This window comes from Delphinapterus leucas, chromosome 14, assembly GCF_059928025.1.
Source record: "Delphinapterus leucas isolate spDelLeu-1000000601 "Yukka" chromosome 14, BTC_Dleu_Yukka2, whole genome shotgun sequence".
Lineage (NCBI taxonomy): Eukaryota > Metazoa > Chordata > Mammalia > Artiodactyla > Monodontidae > Delphinapterus > Delphinapterus leucas.
Window position 1 is genome coordinate 49,509,343 of NC_143142.1, and position 25,418 is coordinate 49,534,760.

Sequence of the window (25,418 nt, forward strand, 5' to 3'; positions counted from 1 at the left end):
CTTGCCATTTGGTTGTGGAGGAAATAGGTCCCTTTGAAAACTGCTCTTTGGTGCCAAGGTTAGCCATTCTGTGTCCCAAGTTCAACATTTTCGTGATGAACGTTAAATGTGAAGCCATTTACTAAGGAACTGCAACTTCAGCTTTGGGGTGACCAGGTTCAATAGAGTAAATTTACCAGACTAGTTACAAAGCATTCCAAATCCACTTGTTTTCTCATTTCCTAGAGATAGAGCAAGAGGGGAACATTAATAAAAAGACAAAAGAAAACCAGAAATGTTGTCAAGTTGATTTTTTTCCACTTTTTTTCAAAGTTAAAATGAAGATATTTCATTCTACCTACTGTTTTAAAATCTGATACACCTAACTTTTCAAAATTCACAGAGCACATTTGTTTAAAATTAGCATCCTTCTTATAAAGTGAAAGTGTCCTGCTCAAAGCAGAATTAGCTTTAAACTAGTCTCATGTATCACGCGTATCCTAGATAAGTAATATAAAACACTAAGCTAGTTTTCAGAACTTCGGCTAATATGTTCAGAGTAGATTAGATACTGAACCTGCTATTTTGACCTCACCCAACAAAGAATGTGTCTTTAAAAAAATCTGAGAACGCAGTTTAGCATCAGGCACTGAGAACCAAAAGTGTCAATGAATTTTTGCATGTAGTGCTGACATTTCATAACCTGCCTTGCATCATGTCCATTCCCATAAATACATTGGGACAAACAAGTCTACCTTTTTCTCTTCATTGTAGAATCCGAACTAACTCTGGTTTCCTAAGATAAAAATTAAACCTTTACAACTTTTTGCTCTTAGTCGAGTTGACACAACTAGATTCTATAGGCTACTGTATTCATGTTTCATCTTCAAAAAATTCTGTACTGTCAAACTCATATACAGAATTAGAGTGAAACTAAAATTTCCTGACTCAGAACGCTGCCCTGCCCCATCATCCATCTTCTGAACTCTAAATTCCACCTCATTGTACTGCGGAACATCTTACAGTGAACCTAAAATAAGACTAAAAACAGCTTGGAGATGAGATGGGGATCTTAGTTCTATCATTTTACCTGAACTAAGACATCAGTGATAGGAATGAAAATCGAGACAGTGGAGGACAGACATGATGCAGTTGGTGTTTAAGGTTGTGGACAATTCCAGGGAATATTGAACCCTATTTTCCTTCTCTAATCAGATGAAAAAAAGTGAAGTTTTTGAGATGCCTTGCACTATATGTCCTATCATATAGATCATCCAGATAACAGAAAGTCAGTAAATCCCTGTGGTGCTTAATTGTGTCTTCACTTAGAGCAAAGAGCGAAGAAGGCATGATACGATTTTGCAGCTGGGTCCTTACAGGCCCGGGTATCCTGGAAGAGGGCCATCGTCATGGGGAACACAGGAAGTTTCCAAAGCCTCGGGAATCTTCCTCTTCCCAAGAGGATGTCGATTCTGATTGTCATCAAGTTTTCTGAGCTTCTCTCTTTAGAAGTTAGTAGGCTGCCTCAAAATCCTCATTCTATCTGAGAATATGACTCAGTGAATCACCAAGGCTCAAAGCTCATGAATAAACATTCCTGTGGTTTCTGGAGATCTTCCCCGCAATGCTTAAACAGACATTCTATCTTCTCAAGGAAATGTAACTTCCCAAAACACTTCAAGAACTGAATTGGAAAATGTAAAATTCTGCGTTGATCCTGGGTAAGATAAGAACTCTGATCTTACCGACTCCTTTCCTTGAGAGATCGTATAGTTGTCAACTTGTGACTTTTATTTAACTTTCCATCCATTTTCCATTTAACTGTACTTTGTTTTAGGCCGCCCAGACCTGTAACCAGCATGAATGACAGCATGTTCTCCCACTCTGTCCCCTCCTCAGGAAGTCCTTTTATTACCAGGAGGTAAGTTCCAACCCTATTATAAAATAAACCTTTGGTAATGAGCCTTGATTTTGTGGCAAGAAAAATATTCTCCTTTAAGCCAAATGTGGAAGATTACTGTTAGAAACTAGTTTGTAAATATGTCACAAGTTGTTAATTTCATTCATTTGGATGCGTTTGAAGAGGGCTAGGATGGCTTTGGGAATGAATGTCACTTCTGGAAACTTGCGTTTACAATCTATCCACAGTAAGAATGCAGGGTATATTTAAGTTTTACTGCTGACACACATGCATTCTGGCTCATTGAGAAAGTCACTTTTATAGCACTTGGAATGGCCCATTTAAGCCGGGGAATTGGAATTTCAAGATGCAACGGGGAATTACGATGGACATTCTGAAACATCTCGTAATATAAAGCTCCAGATATAAAAGAATCTTCTTCTTAGTGAACTCTAGAGTTCCTGAGGCTAGAGGCTCAAGACCAAATTTGGAAATACAGTTTCTACATAAGTAATTCAAGGATAAGAACAAGAACTTTTAAAAAAAGAGGGCGGATGCATGTCTCATCTTTTTGCACAAAGATCCACTGCCCTGTAAGCAAACAGGCGAAGCAGACACTTCTCCTAAAGCTAGCCCAGTGAACAGGCAGGGGTCAAGAGGTACTCCAAGTCATTTGATCAAATATCACAAATAAAGCACCAGAGAATTATTTTAAGGAATACATGGAGAAGGCTCACAGGAAGGCAGAAACAAAGGTAAGGACAATTGGAGTGAGTAATTGAATGTAAGATTTCAAATGCCTTTCAGTAGGAAACGAATGGCCTCATGTTTCAAAAACAAACGTAATCAACCTCTTCCCCGAAGAGCTGCTGAGATGCCAGTCTCCCTGTAATATCCTGGCGCGCGCGCGTTCTAGTGAAGATTTGCAGACAGTGAGACTCAGAACACTGTTGATTTTTCCTCCGAGTTCCTGGATTTGTGTCCATCAGCAGGAACCTGAGATGAAGGTGTTCCCCATAATCGTAATCAGCGGAATAAACAGAACGGTGTTTCCCTCTATGAATGAAGCAAGTCTGTCACAGATAGAAATGGGAAGGCAATTGAACTGCGTAACCTCCACAGTGAAATCCTATGGTTGAAGCCCAGTTTATTCCTTTCAGCACTCCTTTTCAGAGCCACCAGCAGACTAAACCACATTTTCTAAGACCAAATCATAAACTGTGAAGTCTATTAGAAACATGGGCCTGTGCCTCTATCTTGGGACGATCTGGCGTGATGTTAACAAAGATATGCTTTTATTAGGAAGCTCTGCATTCTGCAAATGTCAAGCAGAGATAGACCCCATCCTTACTGAAGGTCATTTTATATCATTTCAGCTTGGACGGTGCTTTATGATGGATGCGTCTAGATGGATAACATGGCTTCTTCTCCTCTAAAATATTCCTATAATATTTTGAGCTGTTCTGGTTCCTCCAGGGGGCATGGTGCCCCAAAATATGATCATTTCCCTTTCTTCCCATTTTCAGTCCTTCTGGAACGTTCCCTCTGAACCTCAAGCACGTTGTTTAAAGTTTGCAGTTCTTCCTATCGTCACGGAGGTTGGCCTCTGGTTTCTGTTTTAAGGGTGCCGTTCAATAAAGCTGTGTACACTGAACGTCTTTCCTCTCTGAGTGGGCCTTGCTCTGTCCATGGGAGGTTTTAACGGGGTCTCATTGTTTGCATCCCTCAGGTTACCTGAGGGGATAAGTGCATCCAGCCCTGTGGCTGAGGAGCATTCGCTCATAAAGCTGTATGTAAATCAGCTTGACCACAGCGCACGGTCAGTATCCCAGCCCTGAAGCACTAATCGTAGTAGTAGTTCCATAGCTAGACCGCTAGTCCCACTTCATCACTAAAATCCTCTTGTAGTATGCTTTGGTGGTGATACAGGTCTTCTGGGGTTTCATGAGAGTCCATTGAGAATTTCCAACTTGAGCCGGACTGGTCAGCTCTTTTTCTCTTTTCCACTTTTCCACTCCTTTTATTGATTTTATGTCTTCAAGCCAGTATGTATGAGATGAGTAAATATGAAGAGTACCATGTTGGATCTCCTTCTTTGGACGATTCTCTGCTTTGGTACAGTTTGCAAGACCCTAGATGGTGATTCCTTAGACTCTTGTATTAAAGAGCCTCTTGGAATGATTTTAGCACTAACTGTGTGAGATCAGGACAACATCACATGGTTGGATCATATTACAGTAAAAGACTTGAGGACTTACATCTTTCTGTCCTCCTGGGCTTGGGCCATTTTCCCCCAGGTAGGGCAGTCTGATTCCTATTAAAGTAGCAATTTCACAACCAATTTCATGCTCTTAGTGTTTAATTTCTACCAGTTGATAATGCTGGTGGTGATCCCCTGTTTATTTCTTAGCCATGTCCATACGCTAAGGTTGATGGAAACCATCATGCCAAATGTAGGCATAAGTTAAAGCACCTAATCTTCCTACAGTTGGAACTTAACCAAAGAAATAGGACCTAGAGCTCTTCCCTCACTCCTACCCCACCCCAACTGCCCCTGTTAAAATCGGATAAAAACTAAAACCTAAACAAGCCAAGAGTGGTGCTGGTCAGTGTTGAGGCTACATTAAAAAAGTAAGGAAGTTTGCTGTGCAGATACTTTATTTAGCCTGAGTTTTTGGTCTTTGGTATTGTGACAGAACTTACAGAGATAAAGCAGAATAAGGATGAATTGAAATCACTACTCCAGAATCCTCGCTACAAACTCCTGGCATTCCTCACATAGAGTCCTTTGCAAGCATACACTTTGATCTTCAAAAGGCACTAGGGCCTATCTTTGCAGTCTTCTGACATCCTGGTAACCTAACTCACACAGATTTATGAGGGTATACTACCACCATCTGCCCCATCCCCTGTTCTGATATCCGTTTCTAGCTATATCCTTGAGTCACTTTTCCCTTAACTTAAAAGAGGGAATTCTCAAAGGCACTCTCCCTTAACCCTTTGAAGTCTTCGTGTGTGTGTGTGTGTGTGTGTGTGTGTGTGTGCGTACTCAATGCTGATTAGCAGTTAGGCACAGTATGGATCAAATGACACAATTCATGGACAAATTCACTTCATTCATTTTCTTGATCATAACTATATCCCTAAACCTAGATAGTTTTCTTATAAATGCATGAGTTTATAGGAAAAGAACAACTAGATCAATGGAAATTTATCATTACCACTAGGAAGAGAACCGCCAATATATGATGTACGATTGGGCAGCCAACATTAAGCTTACGAAAGATAGCCTGCCATTATGGCAGATATTGCAAGAGCTGACCGCAAAGCCCTTCTCCCCCTCACTGCACACAGCATTATGCCTTTGAGTTTCTGCTGTTGGCATCAGGCCCCCTTTGTAAAATCTTAATTATCTTGCCAAAATCCTCACCTCATTTACGTGAGAGAGCTAACCAGTCCTTTCCATTTGGAAAATATTTCATTAGTTATGGCTATTATGGCCATTTCTTCATTAGCTACAGTAAGAACATTCTAAAAATTTGAATGGCTAGATACTTTTACCTCCAGTTTTAGAAACTTCTCTTAAAGATTTTACACATGTTTTTATAAATGCAACCTCTCAAGTCTTAACCACTCACAAAAAGAATCACTCTGGCTATTATATCTATAGCCAGAACTGACCACTCTCCCAAATGTGAGAACATTGCTTATGAGTCACAGAGTGTGTTGGACACAATCTCATATGCTATTTTCTGATTTGTCTGAAAGGCATTTGGTTAATTACTAATACTGTATTAGGCCCAGGGGTGCATATGGGGAAGATACACTGCCTTCCTCACGCACTTTCAACATCCTGATTCTTCCCAAGGGAACAGCCTTTGTGAGTTATTTTTGTGGGTTGACTGGTTGTTCAGTTGGTTGATTTGTTTGGGTTTTCAACCACAGAAAGGCTAATTCATGTGTCTTTTTCAGTTTTTTCAAATACTTTGCTTTCCCTAATCCAGATTTTTAATCTGACATGTAATGTTCAAACTAAATTTTAAACATTTGTGTTTTGGTAATCAAAAGTGAATAGAAATAAAATTGAGGTACTGAATTCAGACTTTGCTTCTGAAAATCAGTTTTCTCCATGCTCAGTATTTTCCAAGATTAAAGTCCATCCCTTTTCAGTCAGGAAAGGAGGTAAATTTATAAATCAGCATCATAAAATAGATGCATTTATAAATCAACCTCAACTGAAGATTTCTTCATTCTTTCCACACTTTCTGGGCATGTTGTATGAAATTTGAAATAAATACTCTCTGCAAGTAATTATTTATTCCATGTAGCCCCAGAGCTCCACTAACATGCTAGATTTTTTTCGAACCTGAATTAAACTGGCCTTCGCACTCAACTCTATTTCCTATACTAAAATGTTAGTGTATACTTAAATCTGCTGTCACCTCTTCTTCACTTTGATAACCTTTATTCTCTTACTAGAGTCGCTTTAGCTGCTGTCTGTGTGTGCTCTGTACCCAGCAAACTTTTCTAGAGCATCTTTTGGCAAAAACACAATTGATACAGCTTGATACTATCTGGGGGACAGCATAGTAAATGTAGTGAATCAAATATGACCTAAGAATTATTATTTCTTCCACGGTATCTGCTTAAGGAGGTTTGACTTTCATGCCAGCCTGAATTGATGACAACTCATTTTCCCACTGAGACACTAAGCTATTTTTTAATGCTTGTCTGCTGATTTGCGTGTGGCAGGTATTTTATGTTTCAGATCAAAGATGTTGAAAGCTAGAAAATGAAAGGGGAAAAAGAGTTTTTCAAGAAATTATCTCTTGGTAAAACTGACTTGTGGACGCTTTTTTATTTAAAACTAATTTATTTAAATTAGTTTGATGACCTTGGTATAGATTGTGTTAATTACATTGAGAAGCAAAATGTTATTCCCAATTGACAGTCAGCTAAGGAGGGAGCCAAGTTTACAAGTCATTCTTCACAAAGCCCAAACACCAACAAGTTTATCAATCATTTAAGAATCAATAAAAAAGTAAATCTCTCTTCTTAATTTGCCATGGTTCAAATATCATTTTCCATTTAACCATTGTGATGATAATCATGCCACATGACATAATTTGTTTATATTATATTGTTGCTCTGTGCAGGACTTTTATTTAAATCCTTTTATTTTCCTGTTCAATAAAAGAAAAAAATATTTGGCCAGAGCTAATATAATAACACAGCATAAGCAGAAGCGGTTTTCAAAACTATATGGCAGGTTTAAGCAAAAATCCAGGGAGCATTTGTGTGTGATTTTGTTACCTTAGAGTACCCCCAAAATGTTTGCACTTAAGCAAAACCCTGGCATCAGTTGTCATTCTCCAAAACGAAAGGGTGAATTTAAATAAATAAATATGAAATATTTTGAAATTGTACTAATCTTCCAGAACGCATTATGCCAGTGTGTGTGTGTGTGTGTGTGTGTGTGTGTGTGTGTATGAAAATTTTTGGAAGAAGGCCATTTATCTTTACATATGTTCTTTTCCAGAGTATAAAAAGGAATTGGTGAGAAAATAAGAGAATTTTTTTTTAGAAAAGAATAATCTAAAGGAATATTTCCAGCCTCTTTTCTTTCAGCAGAACACATGAAATTCAAATTTCACCTTGTCATACCCTCCAGGTATGATTGTCACCACACCCAATAATGAAAGTATGTGTGCTGAAGGAGGTATTTATACATTGGCAGGGCCTGGTGAAAAGAAAATAACGACAATAAGAAAAAGAGACGTGTATACACACAATTTTAGGGATGGTAGCATTGCTTCTCCTTGGGACTCAGATTAGAAAAGATTTATCACCCACAGTCAAGAGGAGTCCCAGGTAGTTAGCAGTTTCCAAGGTTAATAGGAGGAATGCATTTAAATTTGAAGACGGGGCATGCAGAAGATGGAGAAGTTTCCAGAGCTAGAGCTGCAGGAAAGCCATTGGCGTGTTTGGATGCACTGACATGCTGGAAGCAATCACTTCTTGATAAGGCCCTAGGTTCCAGTGTTGCCTGATCCCAAAGGCCACAACGAATTGGAAATATCACCAAACTTCTCCAAGCAGACTGCCAGAGCTACAAAATGAAAGTTTAAACATCCAAATTATTCTATAAAATATCGTGAGTGTACCTTGCTTTGAAGAGATTATCATAAATTACCTGATGTCACTACCTTTGCAACAACTCAGGAGAAAATTTTTTTCACTTTGCTTCCCTTCTTCAAGCTCCTTGGGAGCTGCAGAAGAAATTCTGGTGAAGATACTTCATGTGAACAGTCTTTATAGACCCAAGTTTTAAGTGAAACCTGCCTCCTGGTCTGCACTCTAAGTTCTTGATCCATTTCATTTAGAAAGAGTGCTTTTTTTTATTCTTGTTTTCATCATGCACTTGGCTTCCTCTATACGTGGTCATGTTTTCTGCTTCCCAGAAATAAATGATTAGGAGGAGAATTCAAGGCTAGTTCTAGGTAGTACAGAAACTATGTGGGCACTGAGTACCAAAAGTCAGAAATGCTCTTGGCACTAGATGCTAACAGCTTTAGCAAAATGAGATAAATTCAGAGAATATCATCCCCATATATTCCAAGAACTGGTTTTCCCAAGGATTCATATGGGAAAGGAAAGGAACATGAAAGGACTTAAATGATGCCTTCGAACCAGCACTGGCAAGGGCCAAGGCAAAGAAAATGGCAACGAAAGGACAAGACGTGTATATGGAGACATCTGCTCATCCCTTTGCGGAAAGAAGGGACTTGGAAAGAGCAGGGGAGACAGGCAAGTGGCGTAGAGGAAGGAGAGAGGGGCCCAGAGAATTGGAGAGAAAGAAAGAATGAGCCACCAGAGGAAAACTGGGGCAACTGCTCACTTCCTGCTACCAACCCTGCACCATGCTGATGTCACCAGGGCTCCTCCAGTGCCAGTGCTCATTAGTAAGTGGTGGGACACACTTCTGCAGCTTTATTGACACATCACCTTCCTCCCATAAGACGTCACCAGAGTAACTTATAACAAGCATATCCTCGTGGTTGATCCTCCCGTGTTTCTTTTTTTTCCTTCTTGCACATTCATCATCAGAGGTTGTAACTGTGTAATTATTAGGCCTTTGATTTAAGGAGATAACACAATTTCTGGGATTCAAGGGGAAAAGTAGCGTATGTAACAAGGCAGAGAAATGGTTTCATTTGGAGGGAAGAATTCTTAATATTTCACACAGTGTTTTGAGTGGTTTTACAGGGATCTGAAATCAATTATAGAGTGGGTAGATCTATCTTGTATTATCAAAAAAAAAAAGTTGGGGGAGGTGATTGGGCAGCAGTGAGACCGTAGTTACTGGATAATGAGCTGTACTTCAGGAGACAAGGTTTGGAATGCTGTCTTGGTGGGATGGTGGGAAAACATCAACTCCAGTGGCTTAAGATGCTTATTTGCTCCTGATGGGCAGGTTTCATAGCCTTTGAAGGTGCAGATCAATATGCTTTAAAAAAGAATTAACTTCATCAGGAAAGCAAATTCTAGAACACTGATTTCATTGTTAAAGTCAATTTTGTTTGTGTGCAGTTGTGCTTTTTGAGTAATGGGTGCATTCCCGAAAAGCTGAGTAAAGTCATAATATTCAACAAACATTAATGCCTACTCTACACTAGATGTTTTCTTTATAGATCAAATTTGATTTTAAATTTACCAGAAGCCTCACGATTTAAGGAATCTTGTAGTATATACTATTATAAAACAAGAATTCCAATTATACCGTGCCTAATTCTAATGTGATACTCATTTATAAGTTGCTGTATTTTGTGCTTTGTGGTCTGAAAAAGTGGTACTTTGTAGTAAAACTTTTAAAGTTTTTAAGATTTTTAACTGCTTTATTAACCATTCTTTTATATAGAGAGATTTATAACTTCTTGAAAAGTTACGGAAGTTTGTGGTAAAAATCTAATAATTTCAATGCAAGTAATTAAAAACTTGGTATTCAAACAAAGTCAGACACTTAATTTTTGTATTCTCCATGAAGGGAGAAAGGGATGGTTTTAAGTACACCAGTATTGCAGGGCAAATTTCTAACCTGCAAAAGAAGAAGCTCTCTTTAAGCACATTACAAGTACAGTTATAGCACTAAGAATCAATATCATATTTCCCAGTGAACATGCCTCTTCATTATAGTTATAAATTCATTTATATTATATAAATTTTGGGTGCCTTTGGCTTGGCCACACTTTATTATTATTTATATTTCTATTTTCCTTTAATAAAACTACATTAAACTTTTTAATTTTTCATTAAAATTGCCAGTTAACGTGAGTGTTCTTCCTAATAAATCTAAAATGATAAGAATTTGCCCATTCATTGGACTCTTCTTCACCAGTTATAGACACAAGGAGTATGAATATATGTTTATAAGGCTCAAGGGTTTATTTCTCTGTTTCTCTGAAAGTTTTCTTCACAGCTTCACAGCCAAGGTCAGGTGACTTGTGCCTAAAGTAGCAAAACACTTTTAATATGACACCAATCTCTAGGTAATTTTCAATTCTCTGCTCAACACAGAAAGTCGGAGAATAGAGGGCAGGCTGGAGAAATAAGCTTCTTGTGTGGGATCTGAAGGCTGGCAGGACTTAGTGAACTGTTGGACTGTGTACAGGATAGTCTGTCATGAATGCTGAATGAATTGTCATTGTGTCTGGGCACATGCAATCTATTTGTTTAGCAAATAGCAGAGGTCAAATCTGGGACCATAGCGGCTTGTGTAATTGTAATTGTGGTTCTCAGGCCAGGTTGCTGCTCCTAGTTCAGCTATGTGGAAATCTGAAAACATCTTGAACATTTCAAAGTAATGAAAGAGCTGTCCAAATGGAGCTTGGAAGTAGTCTTGGGAGTTTCTGTTGCCAGTTTCTATTCTTGAATGCATTGCCGAGTTTACGCTCTTCTTGGCTTTCCCATCTTATTAACCAGCTCTCCTCCCAAGGACAGTGAAGTCGAGCAGAGCAAACTGCTGGCTAGGGCTGCTCCAGCTTTGCTGAAGGGCAAAGGGTAAGTTAAAGCCAGAGTGTTCTGGAACCCTGAATTAACTAAACTAAAAATGCTGATTTCTTGTGTCAAAGATGCTTTGTGTTTGAAAGACCATCTTTGATTTAGTCAAAGCAGCTCTGTTATAACCCCATTAACAGCACCAAGTAGTTATTTTGAGTAGACACATCTGTGTTGTTCCTCGCTTTCCCTGATTTCCTTTTCCTTTTTTAAAATGACTAAGCTTCAGATTTGATTTTCCAAAGGATAATCTTTGCTTGCAGCCTATTTCAGTGTATTTACTGTACAAATGAATTTCTTGGCCTTAGTGGTTTGAAGAATGCAATTCTGTTTTCTTAAAAGTTACTTGACCTAAGTGAAAATCTATTTTTAAAGAGTGAAATGGCATTGTGAATTTCATTGCTTGGATTTTGCTTGTGTTTTTTCATAGAACATCGCTTAGTTTTCCTTTACTTGCTTGGTTTTCTAGATGCCTTTTCGACCACAAACTCACTCCTACCTGCCCTGCTTATTTCTGTCCACCTGTCCTAACAACACCCTTTCTTTCCTCCTGCCCTGTTTCAGGATACAGTACAGTCTGAATGTGGCAGACAGGCTAGCTGATGAACATGTTCTCATCGGGTTGTATGTCAACATGCTCCGGAACAACCCATCATGGTTAGTGCAGGTTTGGCTGCTTGACTGTCCTGCGAGAGGGAAACAGTCTGATCTCTTGACAAGCAGTCTCAGCAAGGGGCAAAGTCACTGGTTGCCAGAGGTGTCACTAAAGCATTTTTTTAACTGATCCAATTAAAATGTCTTCTGATATTACTTTGGACGCTGCCCATTAATGTACCATAGAATTCACATTTTTGTTTATATCTTAGCTAAAGGGACAACTCATGTAAGCGGGTGCTGTGCTAAATATTAGCATCTAGGGAGATGCAAGACTCTGGGTCCCACCGGTCAGTTCTGTGTTACATGTGCCATGTCAAATTACCACATGACAGTGATGCAGGAATTTGTCTTATTCCAAGGACTTGTGTGTTTCTACTGATTTGGAGAACAATCCTGCATTCCCTTAAGATAGAAGTGAAGAAGAGGAAAAGCGATAGGATGGGATTATACCATGGAAATCATTTCATCAACAATGATAACAGTGGGAGAAATTGTCTTTCAACTCTTCTCTTACAAATGTTTCAGGGTAGCCATCCTGATACAGCCTGCTTTCAAGTCCCACAGTATTCAAAGCTTACTTTCCAATGTGTGAATTCAGATAGCCTTATGTAATAGAATAAAGGCATTCCTAGAGTTTTTCCCTTTCTATTTTAGTTGTGACATAGTAGATTCCTCCCGTTGGTTCAAGTTAGTTAATAATAAATATACATTTCCAATTTGAATGAAAATAAATGCACAAACTGTATAATTATCATGTTTCATCCTAGTTTAGACAACTGTTTTACAAATATGTTTAGCAAACCAGTTCCTTAGAAATATTCGATTTTACTTGATAACCCTAATACATTTTCTCTGAACTGAGAGCCTATGGATTTTTTGCCATTATAACTATTAAGTGAGCCAATGGGTTAAATTGCCTTTAAAATTGGTCCCCTTTCTTCTACTGTGTCACAGAAAGCATCCCTCAAACATCTGGCATTCATCACCCTCACCACTTGGTATTGTTAACCACTTCTTTGTTTCTAGAACTTTCCTCCCTTGATGCCTTAGAACTATTTTTTGCAAGATTAGTACATGAGATGACTTTAGGTGATACACTGATGAACATTTATTTGTTTTAATAGTTATATATTTATCTTAATTTGAACTTTTTAAAATATATGTATATAACCAGTGTACTGGTTTAATTTTATACTATATGCTACTCTTTCAGGAGATAAAAATGCACTCTTCAGCTAAGCCCATCTCTTTGTTCAAATTTTCCTAGCTGGTAGATCGAACAGTTCCTCTTCTTTCTTACCTCTCAGCCTCTCAAAACTACAAGTGGAGTGATGGTTTTCATCTTATTCCCAGTGAATTTGGTTCCCCAATGTTATATGGTAGCTGAAACAATAGAACAATTAACGCCCCCCCAAAATTTGTGTTGGTAATCTTCAAAGCAGGATATAGTCGATAAAGATTCAATCATGTCTGAATGCAATGATGTGATCTCACACCCTGTCCTCTCCTGTCCTTTGGAGTGTGTGTCCAAAATTCTAGCACACTCCGGTAATTTCCACCACTCTTCTTTGACCTTTTCTTAATTAAAGTTGTAACAGAGAAATCTCCAAAGAGGAAAGTGCAGAGTTTGTCACTCCCAGCCCTTTTCCCTCCTCAAGTGGTTAATCATAGTGACTTGATGGTCACTTAAGACTGTAAAACGGTCTCAGTAGAGACACCTTACATCGACTTGATGAAAGATAGATGTGACTTGTATTTTGAAAACAAAGCAGAATTTAAGACTGATCAATGAAGCTGACTTGTTTTTAAAAGCTACTGCCCTCCATAATTCTCATCACTTTGTTCCATCCTTAAAAAATTCCAACTTCTCTTTTCTCAGTTTGCTCCTTCCCTTTCCTTTCCATTTAATTAGATCCTAACCATTCCCCACATCTGCCAGGATTCTGTAAGAGAAGCAGTGATGTCTCCCCTCCTTTATCATTATTATAGCTCTGATGCTTAACCGTCATTCAACTGTGGTGAGATCTATAATGGTAGTAATTACAAGAGCCACCGTTTTTTAAAGCATTTGCCTCATGATAAGCACTGTGTTTAAAACTTTATTTACATAATTTCCCCTGGTCCTTAGATAAGCCGGTAGATACTCTCATTCCCATTTTATCGATCAGTAAAGGTATCAGTTTAGAGAGTTTACATGACTCTCCCACAGGCACATAGCTACTACACAGTGGGGCCGGGATTTCGACTTTTATCTAGCTGATCCCAAACTCATAACCACTGTGATACATTGCATCTTATAAAACCTACATAAATGCATGCCCTCCAGAAAGCTCTTCTGGACATTCCACAGCTGCATCCACCACATCTCTATTTAGTGAAATTGCATATCCCATTGTATTATTTGTATTTCATTTTAACAAATATTTTGAGCACATACTAGTAATAGAAATAGCGGTTGTTCATAAGTTACCAATTATGTATTTAGTTCTGTGCCTTGTGATTTCTCATTTTAGTTGTAAGCTTCAAAAAGACAAAAATTTTCTCTTCAGCCTCTTGGACATCATCACAGCAGCCAGAATATGAATAATAAATTTTACATTTATGAAGTGCTTCAAAAATGACAAAGCCCTTTCCCACACATTATTTAATCTGCTTGTCAAAGCCCTGTAGGTTTGGATATTATTATTGCCATTTCACTGATAAGAAAATGCCCGGTTACAAGACATCAAGTGACTTATCCAAGGTCACCTGCCAGCAAGGTCTTCTGATATTGAGTCTCATCTGTTTTCCACCTCATGCCTCGGCCTTCCTGTCTGTGCACCCTTCATGAGATGGTCTATAAAGAGAAATCTGATAGTTGTTCTTGCTTGAAAGGTGTGTTTTTGTAAGTATTCATATATGCTCCTAATTCACTCAGCGTAGGGGCCTTCTCCCCTATATCAACTGCTTAGCACAATGGGAAACTGACTCATCCGTAAATAGTTTGCTACTAAATTAAAGATATTCTAATGTGCCCTTGCTGGTTCTGATGTCAGATAAGCCAAATAAATAAACTGTAGATCAAGGGCAAAGTCCTACTGTCTTCCTAATTCCTAAGTGAAGTTTTAAAAGCCTTAATGGTTTTCAAGCACCTTCTTCACTGGGGGAGGAGAGGTCTCAGAGTTATCCAGTGAGGGCTTTTTCTGGCCTCTCCTAAAGCTTATCAGGTGTCCAGGCTTGCTAGTGGTTTATAGGACAGATGGTGGCAGGCAGACCAAAGGAGGTTGCAAACCAGCCCAGAACTTCCAACTCTAACCATAGTTTTAAGCCTTGATACTTACCAGTCAGAAGCTTCTGGCACGTTTCTCTCAACTCTGAAAAGGCCCCTTGTGTAAGGGAGGGAAGCAGTACAGTGAAAGGGTACAGTCTGTACTTTGACGTCATGATCGGTTGCTGTCACTTTGTTAGACCCCTGATCTCATATAATTAGGTTGATATCTGTCCTGCTTATGTTTTTCTCAAGTACAAGAAATGGGACATTTTGACGCCTATTTCCGGGTTTCACATATGAGGTCTAAGTTGTTACTTGCTCACTTGCTTCCTTTACTAGAGTCCTATGGCACTTAGTTCACAGCCCAGACCCATCACCGGGGCTGCAAGCCTGTGTGTGATCTAGCCCTCGCCTACCCCTCTCCCAGCCCCAGCTCTCATGGGGTTCTCCCACTCAACCACAATATTTAGTCACATCAGCTTTTCATCAGTTCCTAAAAAAAATTCCTAAAACTGCCTCAAAGACCATGATACTAGTTCTTCCCCTATGCCTAGAACATTCTTCCCCATTTTCCTCCTGCCCTTTCCTTCCACACACACATGAACTGGCTCCTTCTCTGGCTTCCAGACTCTGATTAAAGGCACCTCCCTACTCAGGTAGGTCTCCCATATTAGTCTGATCATGGAATACTATTTATTTCATTCTTGTCATAACTGTTATCATTGGTTCCTTGGTTGGTTGGTTCACTCCTAACTTCCTCTTATGGGGCAGACCTTCTCGGACTTGTTTACCACCATCTCTCTGGCACCTAGCACAGTGCCTGGCACACAGTAAGCGCCCAATAAATGTCCATTGATGTTGGAGAATATTGACAGTGCCACAGATATAAAATTCCCACTCACCCTAAACAAAATTGTTAGGAGTCCTCAGAAAATCTTTTTTACTAGAAAAATACTTTTTGCTATTAAAAAAATCACCTATTATAAATTAGCCCTGAAATTGAACATTTAGTGTAAGAGTATAAAATAGGTGAAAAAGTAAAGTATTAAACTTGACTTGAGTGAAGTGATAAATGTGGATAAAGACGAGAAGCAGCAAGTCACTGATGTGACAAAAGCAACTAATAAGGGGCAAAAAAAACCTAAAAGTGATGTTGGGCAAAAAAATTTTTTTTTAATTTTTTAATGTTCTCTGACCTTTTCCACTTTGTATCAGTTCACTGTGGCTACTGTAACAAAGTACAACAGACTGCATGGCTTGAACAACAGAAGTTTATTTTCTCACAGTTCTGGAGGCTAGAAGTCTAAGACCATGGAGCCTGCAGGGCTGCTTCTGCTGAGGCCTCTCTCCTTGGCCTGCAGATGGCTGCCTTCTTGCTATGTCCTCACATGGCCTTTTCTCTGTGCACATACATCCTTGTTGTCTCTTCTTCTTCTCATAAGGACACCAGTCATATTGGATTAGGCCCCCACCCTTAGGACCTCATTTAACCTTAATTACCTCTTTAAATTCCCATCTCCAAACACAGCCACATTCTAAGGCCCTGGGGATTAGGGCTTCAACACATGAATGTGAGGAGAGACAATTCAGTCCATAGCATGCTTCTACACCGAATCCACTGAATTGTATGCCTTTAATATTTTTAATGTGTAGGCTAAGATTTGACTGACTCTTTTCAGTAAATGTTGTGATTTTGAAAAGTATAAGTTTATTGCAAGCTGCAGAAAGGAAAAAGAAATTATTATCCACACGTATTGAAAAGTATCTTCTTTTATGAGTTTTCATTTCCTTGTTAACACTACTCCTTTTCTTTTGTAAAATGTTTAGGACCTTCAGTTATAGAACTAGACTTCTGAGAAAAACATTTCCTTAGAATCCTAAAAATGTAAACCTTCTGAAGAATGTCAGAAGTGAGCCAACCTTTATTTGTTCTTTTGTCCAACTAATTCTTGGGTAGTTCCTGCTATGTTCTAAGCACTGTGCAAAACACTCAAGTTCCAAGGGAGAAGAGATTGAACCATTCTGTCCTCAAAGAAGTTACAGTTTAGTGAAGGATACAGACAAGTGAAAAGGGCAATTAAAATGCAAGGAGAAGAATGCAACATCATTTATAAAGTAGTCTTGCTTTTTTTTTTTTTTTTTTTAGCAATAGAGACGCAGACATAGAGAACGGACTTGTGGACATGGGGGGAAGGGGAGGTGGGATGAATGGGAGATTAGGATTGACATATATACACTGCCATGTGTAAAATAGAAAGCTAGTGGGAACCTGCTGTATAGCACAGGGAGATCAGCTCGCTGCTCTGTGGTGACCTAGATGGGCGGGAATTGGTGGGGGGAGAGGTCCAAGAGGGAGGCTATATATGTATACATGTAGCTGATTCATTTTGTTGTACAGCAGAAACTAACACAACATTGTAAAGCAACCATACCCCAATTTTAAAAAAAACAAAGAGATAACAGCTATAACAAGGGCAGCAAAGTGCAGAGGGCTATAGAATATATAAGGAGCAATGGACCTGAATTTGGAGGTCGGACATGAGGGCAGGAAATGGAAGCCAAAGCCAATACCAGAATGAAGAGGAATTAGCCAAGCAGAAGTGAGTGGAGGAGACAGAGAGACCATTCAGGACAGAGAGAATATGGTTCATTTGAGGAAGTTAAGTACGTTAAGGCCACGGGGGTAAAGGATGAAGCTAGACTATGCAGGACCTTATAAGTCTTATTTAGGAATTTGAAAAATGAGAACCTATTAAGAATTTTATGCATAAGAATGTTACAGCCAACTTTACTTTTAAAAGATCGATGACTTGAGGACAGGAAATGAATTGGAGGAAAGAATAACTCTCAAATCAGAGTGACCTATTGAGAGGACTTTACGCTCACTCAGGATGAGATGATGGTGGCCTGGGCCACATTGGTGACAGCTGGAATGGAAGGAAATGGAGGAATTTGTGAATTTGTAGAGGTAGAAGGCATGGCCTTGGTGGATGATTGTAACATAGTGGGTTATCAAAGTCAGGGTCTTGATAAAGGAGTTTGAAGGCACCTCTATAGAGAAGCCATTGTTATGGTAAGTTGTTTTATTACTATTATTATCCATGAAGATTCCTATGGCATTTTGCTCTCAACCAACTGTGAAAGACAGGACATACCCTGAGAAAGTCATCCTCCACTTAAGTACTAACTAATAATGCCTTCTCAGGCAGTAATCCTCCTAATAGCTATTTGCATTTTAATAAAAGAGGAGTGACACTTAATGACCTTAAAAAGTAATCTCTAAAGTTCCTGTCACCATTCAGACAAATGGAAAAAATATGAAGGAAAAATGAAGAAGTATTTCTGGTGCCCTTTAGATCACATTATTATTCGTGTTTTTTGTTTTTTTTTTTAAACCTAGGTGAATCTCTTCATGACTCAAGTATAGACAAATACTTTTTTTTTTTACATTTATTCTGATTTTTTTTTCTTTTTGGCCGTGCAGCTTGTAGGATTTTACTTCCCCAACCAGGGCTTGAACCCCGGCCCTTGGCAGTAAGAGCACAGAGTCCTAACCCCTGGACTGCCAGGGAAACAGGCCTGCAGAGAAACCAGAGAAATGTGAACAAACCTTGAGTTCCCAGAAATCCCTGCTAAATCACAATTTAGGAAGCCCTAGCTCAGCTGGGGCCACTTGAGTTTCCTAGATGCCATTTTGAAATCACTAGCAACAGACGCTGGCCATGTATTTAAGGCAGAAAGTGGAGAGCTTTCAACGTAATGGATTTCCCTATTCTGAAATGCAGTCTACACAGCAGACCCTTTTAAATTCATCATGGTCTTGTAATAAGATTACTGATTATAAAGTCTGGAAATGAATAGGCAGGGATAGAGACAATGTTGGAATTGGTATTTCTTTAATGATTTAGGGAATTATTGGCCATTCATTTCCGACTATTTGTAATTGAAGTCTTGAAATAATGGAATTTATTAGGTGAACGCCTCATTCACCCTTGTATAATGCGAACGTACTGAAATGGCACATGTGGACTTATAAATCGTTTGTGTGCACAAAGGGGCAATACATCACTCCACCCCTCATTCACTCGGTGCTGGAGGAAGGAGAGGCAGGGGAAGTATGAGTTATAGCTTACTAGATGAAACTCCATAACTTCCCTTCTTACATTTCCAGGAGGCTTTTTTTTGATATAATCTTCATATTATTTATACTTGCTGGTCATTCATGATAAAAGGCGCTTTTATCATGAGGTTTTTTATCAAGGTTTTTTTTATTATTTATTTATCAAAACACAAATGTTTTTGACAAAGTCACTTTCAGGCATTCAAACAGATCATCGTCCTGGGCTTGGAGCTTTGGGCCTTGTTGTCTACACAAACTGTGTTGAGTTAGGCATATGGTCTCTAATACAGCAGCCAGAAAATGACCAATGTGTTAAAATCAAATTAAATTGTTTCTTTTTTGGGTGGTTTTATGTTTAAAGTAAGGACAGCAAAAACTTTCACTTTCTCATTGAAGCTGTAACAAGAACAGTTATTATTTTTAACCACTGCAGAGGGCAGACGTGTTTTATAACACACTGCTTTTCTTTTTATTTATTTATTTATTTATTTTTGGCTGCGTTGGGTCTTCGTTGCTGTGCTCGGGCTTTCTCTAGTTGCGGTGATTGGGGGCTACTCTTCGTTGCAGTGCGCGGGCTTCTCATTGCAGTGGCTTCTCATTGCGGAGCACAGGCTCTAGGCGTGCAGGCTCAGTAGTTGTGGCGCACGGGCTTAGTTGTTCTGCAGCATGTGGGATCTTCCTGGACCAGGGCTCAAACCTGTGTCCCCTGCATTGGCAGGTGGATTCTTAACCACTGCGCCACCAGGGAAGTCCTAACACATCTGCTTTAAACATCTGTTTTAAAGCATCCATTGTCCAGAACTAATTCAGCCTTTTGCTAGTAAAAATAGTTTCTTATTCCGACTTTAAATTTGTATGCTGGTTGAAATCTCAATCCACTGGGATTAATACTACACATAGGTGAGCCCTGAATCCTAGAATATCTGTCTTAAGGGAATTTGTGTGAAAATATCACAATGCTATATGGATATGAAAAATGATGTCTTTTATATGGCTTACATTTGGGGTTCATTTCATGTGTTTAACTTTTCCATTTTATTTTCAAGACCTTCTAGATCCTTGCTACTCAAAGTGTTGTCCTTGGACCAGCAATACCAACGTATCTTGAGAGTTTGTTGGAAATGCAGATTCTGGGGTCCCATCCTACCCCCCCACCCCACCCCCACTCCAGAACCAGAGACTGCATTTTCACAAGATCCCTACGTGATATGTATACACACTAAAGTTTGAGAAGCCCTGCTCTAGATAGCTGTTGGATTGTACATGACATTTTGAAGGAGCCAAGAATCATTAATGAATCTGAACAGGTTACTCAAGAGGCAAAATAATAATAAAACTGTATTACCTAATATTTTTGAGCATTTAATGTGTTCTAGGCATCATACCAGCTTGACGTTTTTTACATGCATTGTCTCATTTAGGCAGCAGGAAAGTGAAGGCTCTTTTTCTGAGGATGAAGAAGTGACTTGGTAAATGGAGAAATTCAGGAATATTCTAGGTAGGATACGGTAACTTAGAGAAAAGGGCTAAATCTAGTGGAAGAATTCAGGATAAGAACAGGTACAGTTTACATATGTGAGGAATATAGACTAGCGCATAGATAAGGGAAACAGGAATATCTTCCAAATGACCAGAAAAAAATGTTACGGTAACAGATTCCACCAAGCAGAGAAGAGCTAAGTGACATAGCTAATATGCTGAAAGTGCATAATGATTTTCATTCATCTTCTCACTTTAGAACAAAGGTTGAAAGACTATGTTGCATGTTTACTTTTTATGTAAGTGTACAAATAAATAATATAAATGTATATTACTTTATATGGATCCAAGTCTTTCAGTGGATAATTTTTAAAACCTTAACATTGGCATAGAAGTGTGTCATTTTTAACGTATAACCATGAGTATTGACTTTTTTTTTTTAAGGAACAGGCTTAAATATAAGCCAGTGGAGAATATAAGTATATTTGGGGATTGAGAGGAACTGGTTTCTAATCTTGATCCTGGCCTGATACTCACCATAATAACTGATAAACTAAACTATGACCAACTAGTCTATTAACAGGATTAGTGTTACTGGTATGTTTCACAGAATTTTTTTTTAGTGGCACCCAAAACTTAGTCTTACGTGAAGGGCTTTCTGAAATATCAACTCTCTGGGAGAGTTGAAAATGCTTCTATTTGCATTCGTTTTTTTAAGGGGTCAGATTATTCTTATTCTAACAGGAAGAATTTTTATAAATTTATAGGAGACACTAAATGATTCCCACTCATGTCATTAGAAGCCACTACCATAATTCTACTTCTCTGGAAGTAAATATAAAATGGCAAGTTACCTGGGTAGTAGTATTGTAGATGAGAATTATATTCATTGTGTATTGCTGTATAACAAATTACCCAAAAGCTCAGCAGCTTAAAACAACAAACACCGTGGGTGAGGAATCCATGTTTGGCTCAGGACTTTCTCGAGGTTGTAATCAAGCTGTGATCTCATCTAAAGGCTCTACCGAAGGGGATCCAGACCCATGGTTCCTGGCTGGCTTCAGCTCCTCCTCACGTGGGCCTTTCCACAGAGCCGCCTGTGCCATGGCATCCAGCTTCCCACAGGGCAAGCAATCCAGAAGGGCTCGAGAGAGAGAAAACATGCCCAAGACAGAAGCCAGGGTCTTTTTATAACCTAATCTTGGAAGTTACCTTCCATTACTTCTGCCACATTCTATTCATTAGAATTAAGTCTGTTAAGTCCAGTCATACTACAATAAATGAAGAGGATTACACAATACCAGGAGTGGGGGATCACTGGAGGCTGACCACAAATTGGTTTCTTCTTCCTTCTTGCTTTCATATTGTCTATCATGTTGGTTTCAGACATGTATTACTTTGTCATAAGGAAATTAAATTGTTAAAGGCAATACAACTAAATTAAAGAGCAAGTATTCTTTCATCAGAAATGTTGATCAGGAAAGTCACTCCTCTTTGGAGATTTCTTTGTAAGGTAGGATTTATTAAGGACCTTCCTGGCCACACATTAGATCACATCATGAATCCAAGTCTGATGTCATTAACCTAACAGGATTTTGTATAACGATCAAATTTTTTGCACTGAAACACTGAAATAGCCAGCCCACTCCAGGTGGTAGTATGAATATTCCCATCTTTTCTCAGTTGCCTGACTGAGTCTTTCTTGCTCTGTTCTCAATAGTATGCTCGAGAGCTCCACCCGGCTTGATGAAGAGCACCGGCTGATCGCCAGATACGCGGCAAGACTGGCAGCAGAGCCCACCCCGTCTGTAAGTACCCTGAACGAGCGGATGCCACGTTGATTGTTACCCTAATAGCTAACGCCACAACAGCAGAGCTGAGTAGTTGCTACTGTGCCGTCTGCAAGACCTAAAAACGACCTGGCCTTCCACTGCTTCCATTTTCACTTTCCAGCTATCATTCTGGTCTAGCATGAATCAGAGCTCGAGGTATTCCTGCTACAGTAGTGCTGAACCAGACCAATACCCAATTTCTCTGGATAATTCCTAATCGGTTAATATAAAGAACAAGCAATGATTCAAATCCACAGCTGGCTCAGATAAGTTTCTACTTTTATCAATATATCAAGAGATATATATCAAAAGTTGTTTCTACTCTTCTCAATATAGCAAGAAAGAGAAAATTATGTCGTAAAATCAAGAGAAAACTCTGCATCACATGTCAAAGTTCCCATATGCCAGCTATAGAAGACCATTTAGGATATAAAATATAGGACCTCACACTTCTTCATTAGCAACACAAATCGTTTCTTTGTTAAAAGAAACACTAATTAAAAATGATAGAAAAATTTATAAAAGCCAGACCTTTACCAAGTTTAAACCTTTCCCTATGGTTAGTTTTCTAGAAATGAAAAATCAGGCTGAGTTTCACCATGTCTTTGGGCTTAGGCAATGGTGTTATTTTTTAAACCGTGGCATTCTTTGGTAGAAAGATTAGTTGTAATTTTTTTAAATTTGCTTTAAAAGCAATAATGACTGACATTGAGGAATTTCTATAATGTACGGTAGAGCAAAGAAAGCAAGGCACAGGGAAGTCTACGTAATCTGACCCTGCTTTTACAAAACAATATCAAATAAGCCCTTGACTAAATACACATACACATAAATACATATATAAATATGGTATATGAGGTATATATACATATATATTCTTATATAATCATATTCTTATATATATGTGATTATGTAAGAATGGAGAGGGACTTCCCTGGTGGCGCAGTGGTTAAGAATCCGCCTGCCAATGCAGGGGACACGGGTTCGAGCCCTGATCCGGGAAGATCCCACACGCCGCGGAGCAACTAAGCCCGTGCGCCACAACTACTGAGCCTGTGCTCTAGAGCCCACATGCCGCAACTACTGAAGCCCACGTGCCTAGAGCCCATGCTCCACAACAAGAGAAGCCACCGCAATGAGAAGCCCATGCACTGCAATGAAGAGTAGCCTGCTTGCCTCAACTAGAGAAAGGCCAAGCGCAGCAATGATGACCCAACGCAGGCAAAAATAAATAAATAAATAACTTTATTAAAAAAAACAAAAGAATGGAGAAAGTTATGACTGCGTATACACCAGTTGTTAAAGCTGGTTGCAATCCATCAGTGTAAAATTACATATATGAATACAGAAATGCTAAAAGTATGTTGACCAAAAGAAGAAAAGAAAGTCATATTAACTATGACTTTAAAACTATACAATTTTTAATTATATATTACAGTGGTTAAACAGTAACTCTAGAGAAAGAGATACTTCAGCAGTGATATATTTTTTTAACCCCACCTTTACTGAAAGAATAGTTGCGGTGGGAACAGCATGGCAAGAATGTACTAGTTCCCCAAAGATTTCAAGTCAGAAAGCTAAAAACCAATTTTTCCCATGTTTTGTATATTTGCCTGCCAAAGGATTCTATTCTGCTTTCCACTGCATAGATGTGCTCCAGATCCCTAAAAAAGCTGGTCCTTAGGAGAGGAATGGCCATTTAATTTTACGTTTTGCTTTTTTTGTTTTGATAGAAATAGTTTTTTCTTTCTTGTGCATATCTCACGACCCCTGTCTTTTCAAACACAGGTCGGTTCCCCTTCCCGGTACTAAATAGTATAAACCACATATTTTCCAGCAGCCAGCGCAGCAGAGGAGTGCCCCTGACATCTCCTTCACCATTGATGCAAATAAGCAACAAAGGCAGCTGATCGCAGAACTAGAAAACAAGAACAGGTAAGGTTTTTGGGACACTCCTGCTTCTTACTTTCTTTACAGCCTTTAAAGTATCGGTTGTTTTCGCAGCTTAGAAAGCTCTTCCTCAGGGTCTCTGCAGAGATGGCTCCTTCCCATCATTCAGATCTCAGCTCAAATGCCACCTCCTAAAAGATCACCTGTCTGATCTCTCCCACTACCTCCTATTCCAGGAACCACTCTCTGTTACATCCGTGTGTGTGTGTGTGTGTGTGTGTGTGTGTGTGTGTGTGTATGACATCTCTCTCTGAAAAAAAGTCGCATTTAAGTGTTTGTTTCCTTTTTATTGTCTGTCTTCCCTGACTGATATGGAAGTTCTTTGAGAACAGAGGCTGTGACAAATGGCCCCTGAGCTCCAGAACCATGCCTGGTACATTGTAACAGTGTAGAAACTCAGTCAATATATACTGAGTGAGAAAGTAATAAATATCTGAGTCAGATCTCAAACTCAATGCTGAGTAAGCCTCATATAAGAACGACTTGTACATTCTGTATTTCTTAGAACAACACCAAGCTGTCTTAGTACTTAATCTCATCTTTAAACACTGATGTCCCTTCTGAGATCAGACTGGTAAAGGAGGAGGTTTTGATCATTGTGGCATACCTGTAGAGTATGACCTGAAAATTTTGGGATAAATGGTCATGCTATTCTTTTTTTTTTTTTTTTTTTTTTTGTGGTACTCGGGCCTCTCACTGTTGCGGCCTCTCCCGTTGCGGAGCACAGGCTCCGGACGCGCAGGCTCAGCGGCCGTGGCTCACGGGCCCAGCCACTCCGCGGCATGTGGGACCCTCCCGGACCGGGGCACGAACCCGTGTACTCTGCATCGGCAGGCAGACTCTCAACCACTGCGCCACCAGGGAAGCCCAGTCATGCTATTCTTTAAAATTCTATAGAAAAAAAAAAAAATTAAAAGGAAGATACAAACTCACTTGGCACATTTTCATATTCTTAGAAAGAAAAAAAGACTAAAGTGAAAATTTACAAGCCCACAAATATCTTGGTTTCAATTTTAATCTACTCTCCCATCTCTCCAAAGCACTTTGTTTTCCCTTCCGATTCTCTGCTTCCACTCAGCATGGGGATAGCACACTTGAGGGGAAATCGGGACTTCCTTTAAGGAAATAACCCAGGGATATCTACCTCCATGTGGGATTCCAGAATCAGCAAGAAACCCCATGAATGTGCTGGCTGTA

The 25,418-nt window shown here is 39.2% G+C and overlaps 1 protein-coding gene across 1 annotated transcript in view; it reads left to right on the forward strand.

Annotated features, from left to right (window-relative positions):
• DTNA (dystrobrevin alpha) overlaps window positions 1-25,418 on the forward strand; it is a 130,014-nt gene that overhangs the window by 69,604 nt on the left and 34,992 nt on the right. Inside the window, exons 9-14 of the mRNA XM_089895064.1 lie at window positions 1,817-1,900; window positions 3,609-3,698; window positions 10,859-10,936; window positions 11,498-11,590; window positions 22,160-22,247; window positions 24,109-24,206. Of these exons, the coding sequence (XP_089751190.1) occupies window positions 1,817-1,900; window positions 3,609-3,698; window positions 10,859-10,936; window positions 11,498-11,590; window positions 22,160-22,247; window positions 24,109-24,206 (531 nt within the window). The remainder of the gene's footprint in view (window positions 1-1,816; window positions 1,901-3,608; window positions 3,699-10,858; window positions 10,937-11,497; window positions 11,591-22,159; window positions 22,248-24,108; window positions 24,207-25,418) is intronic.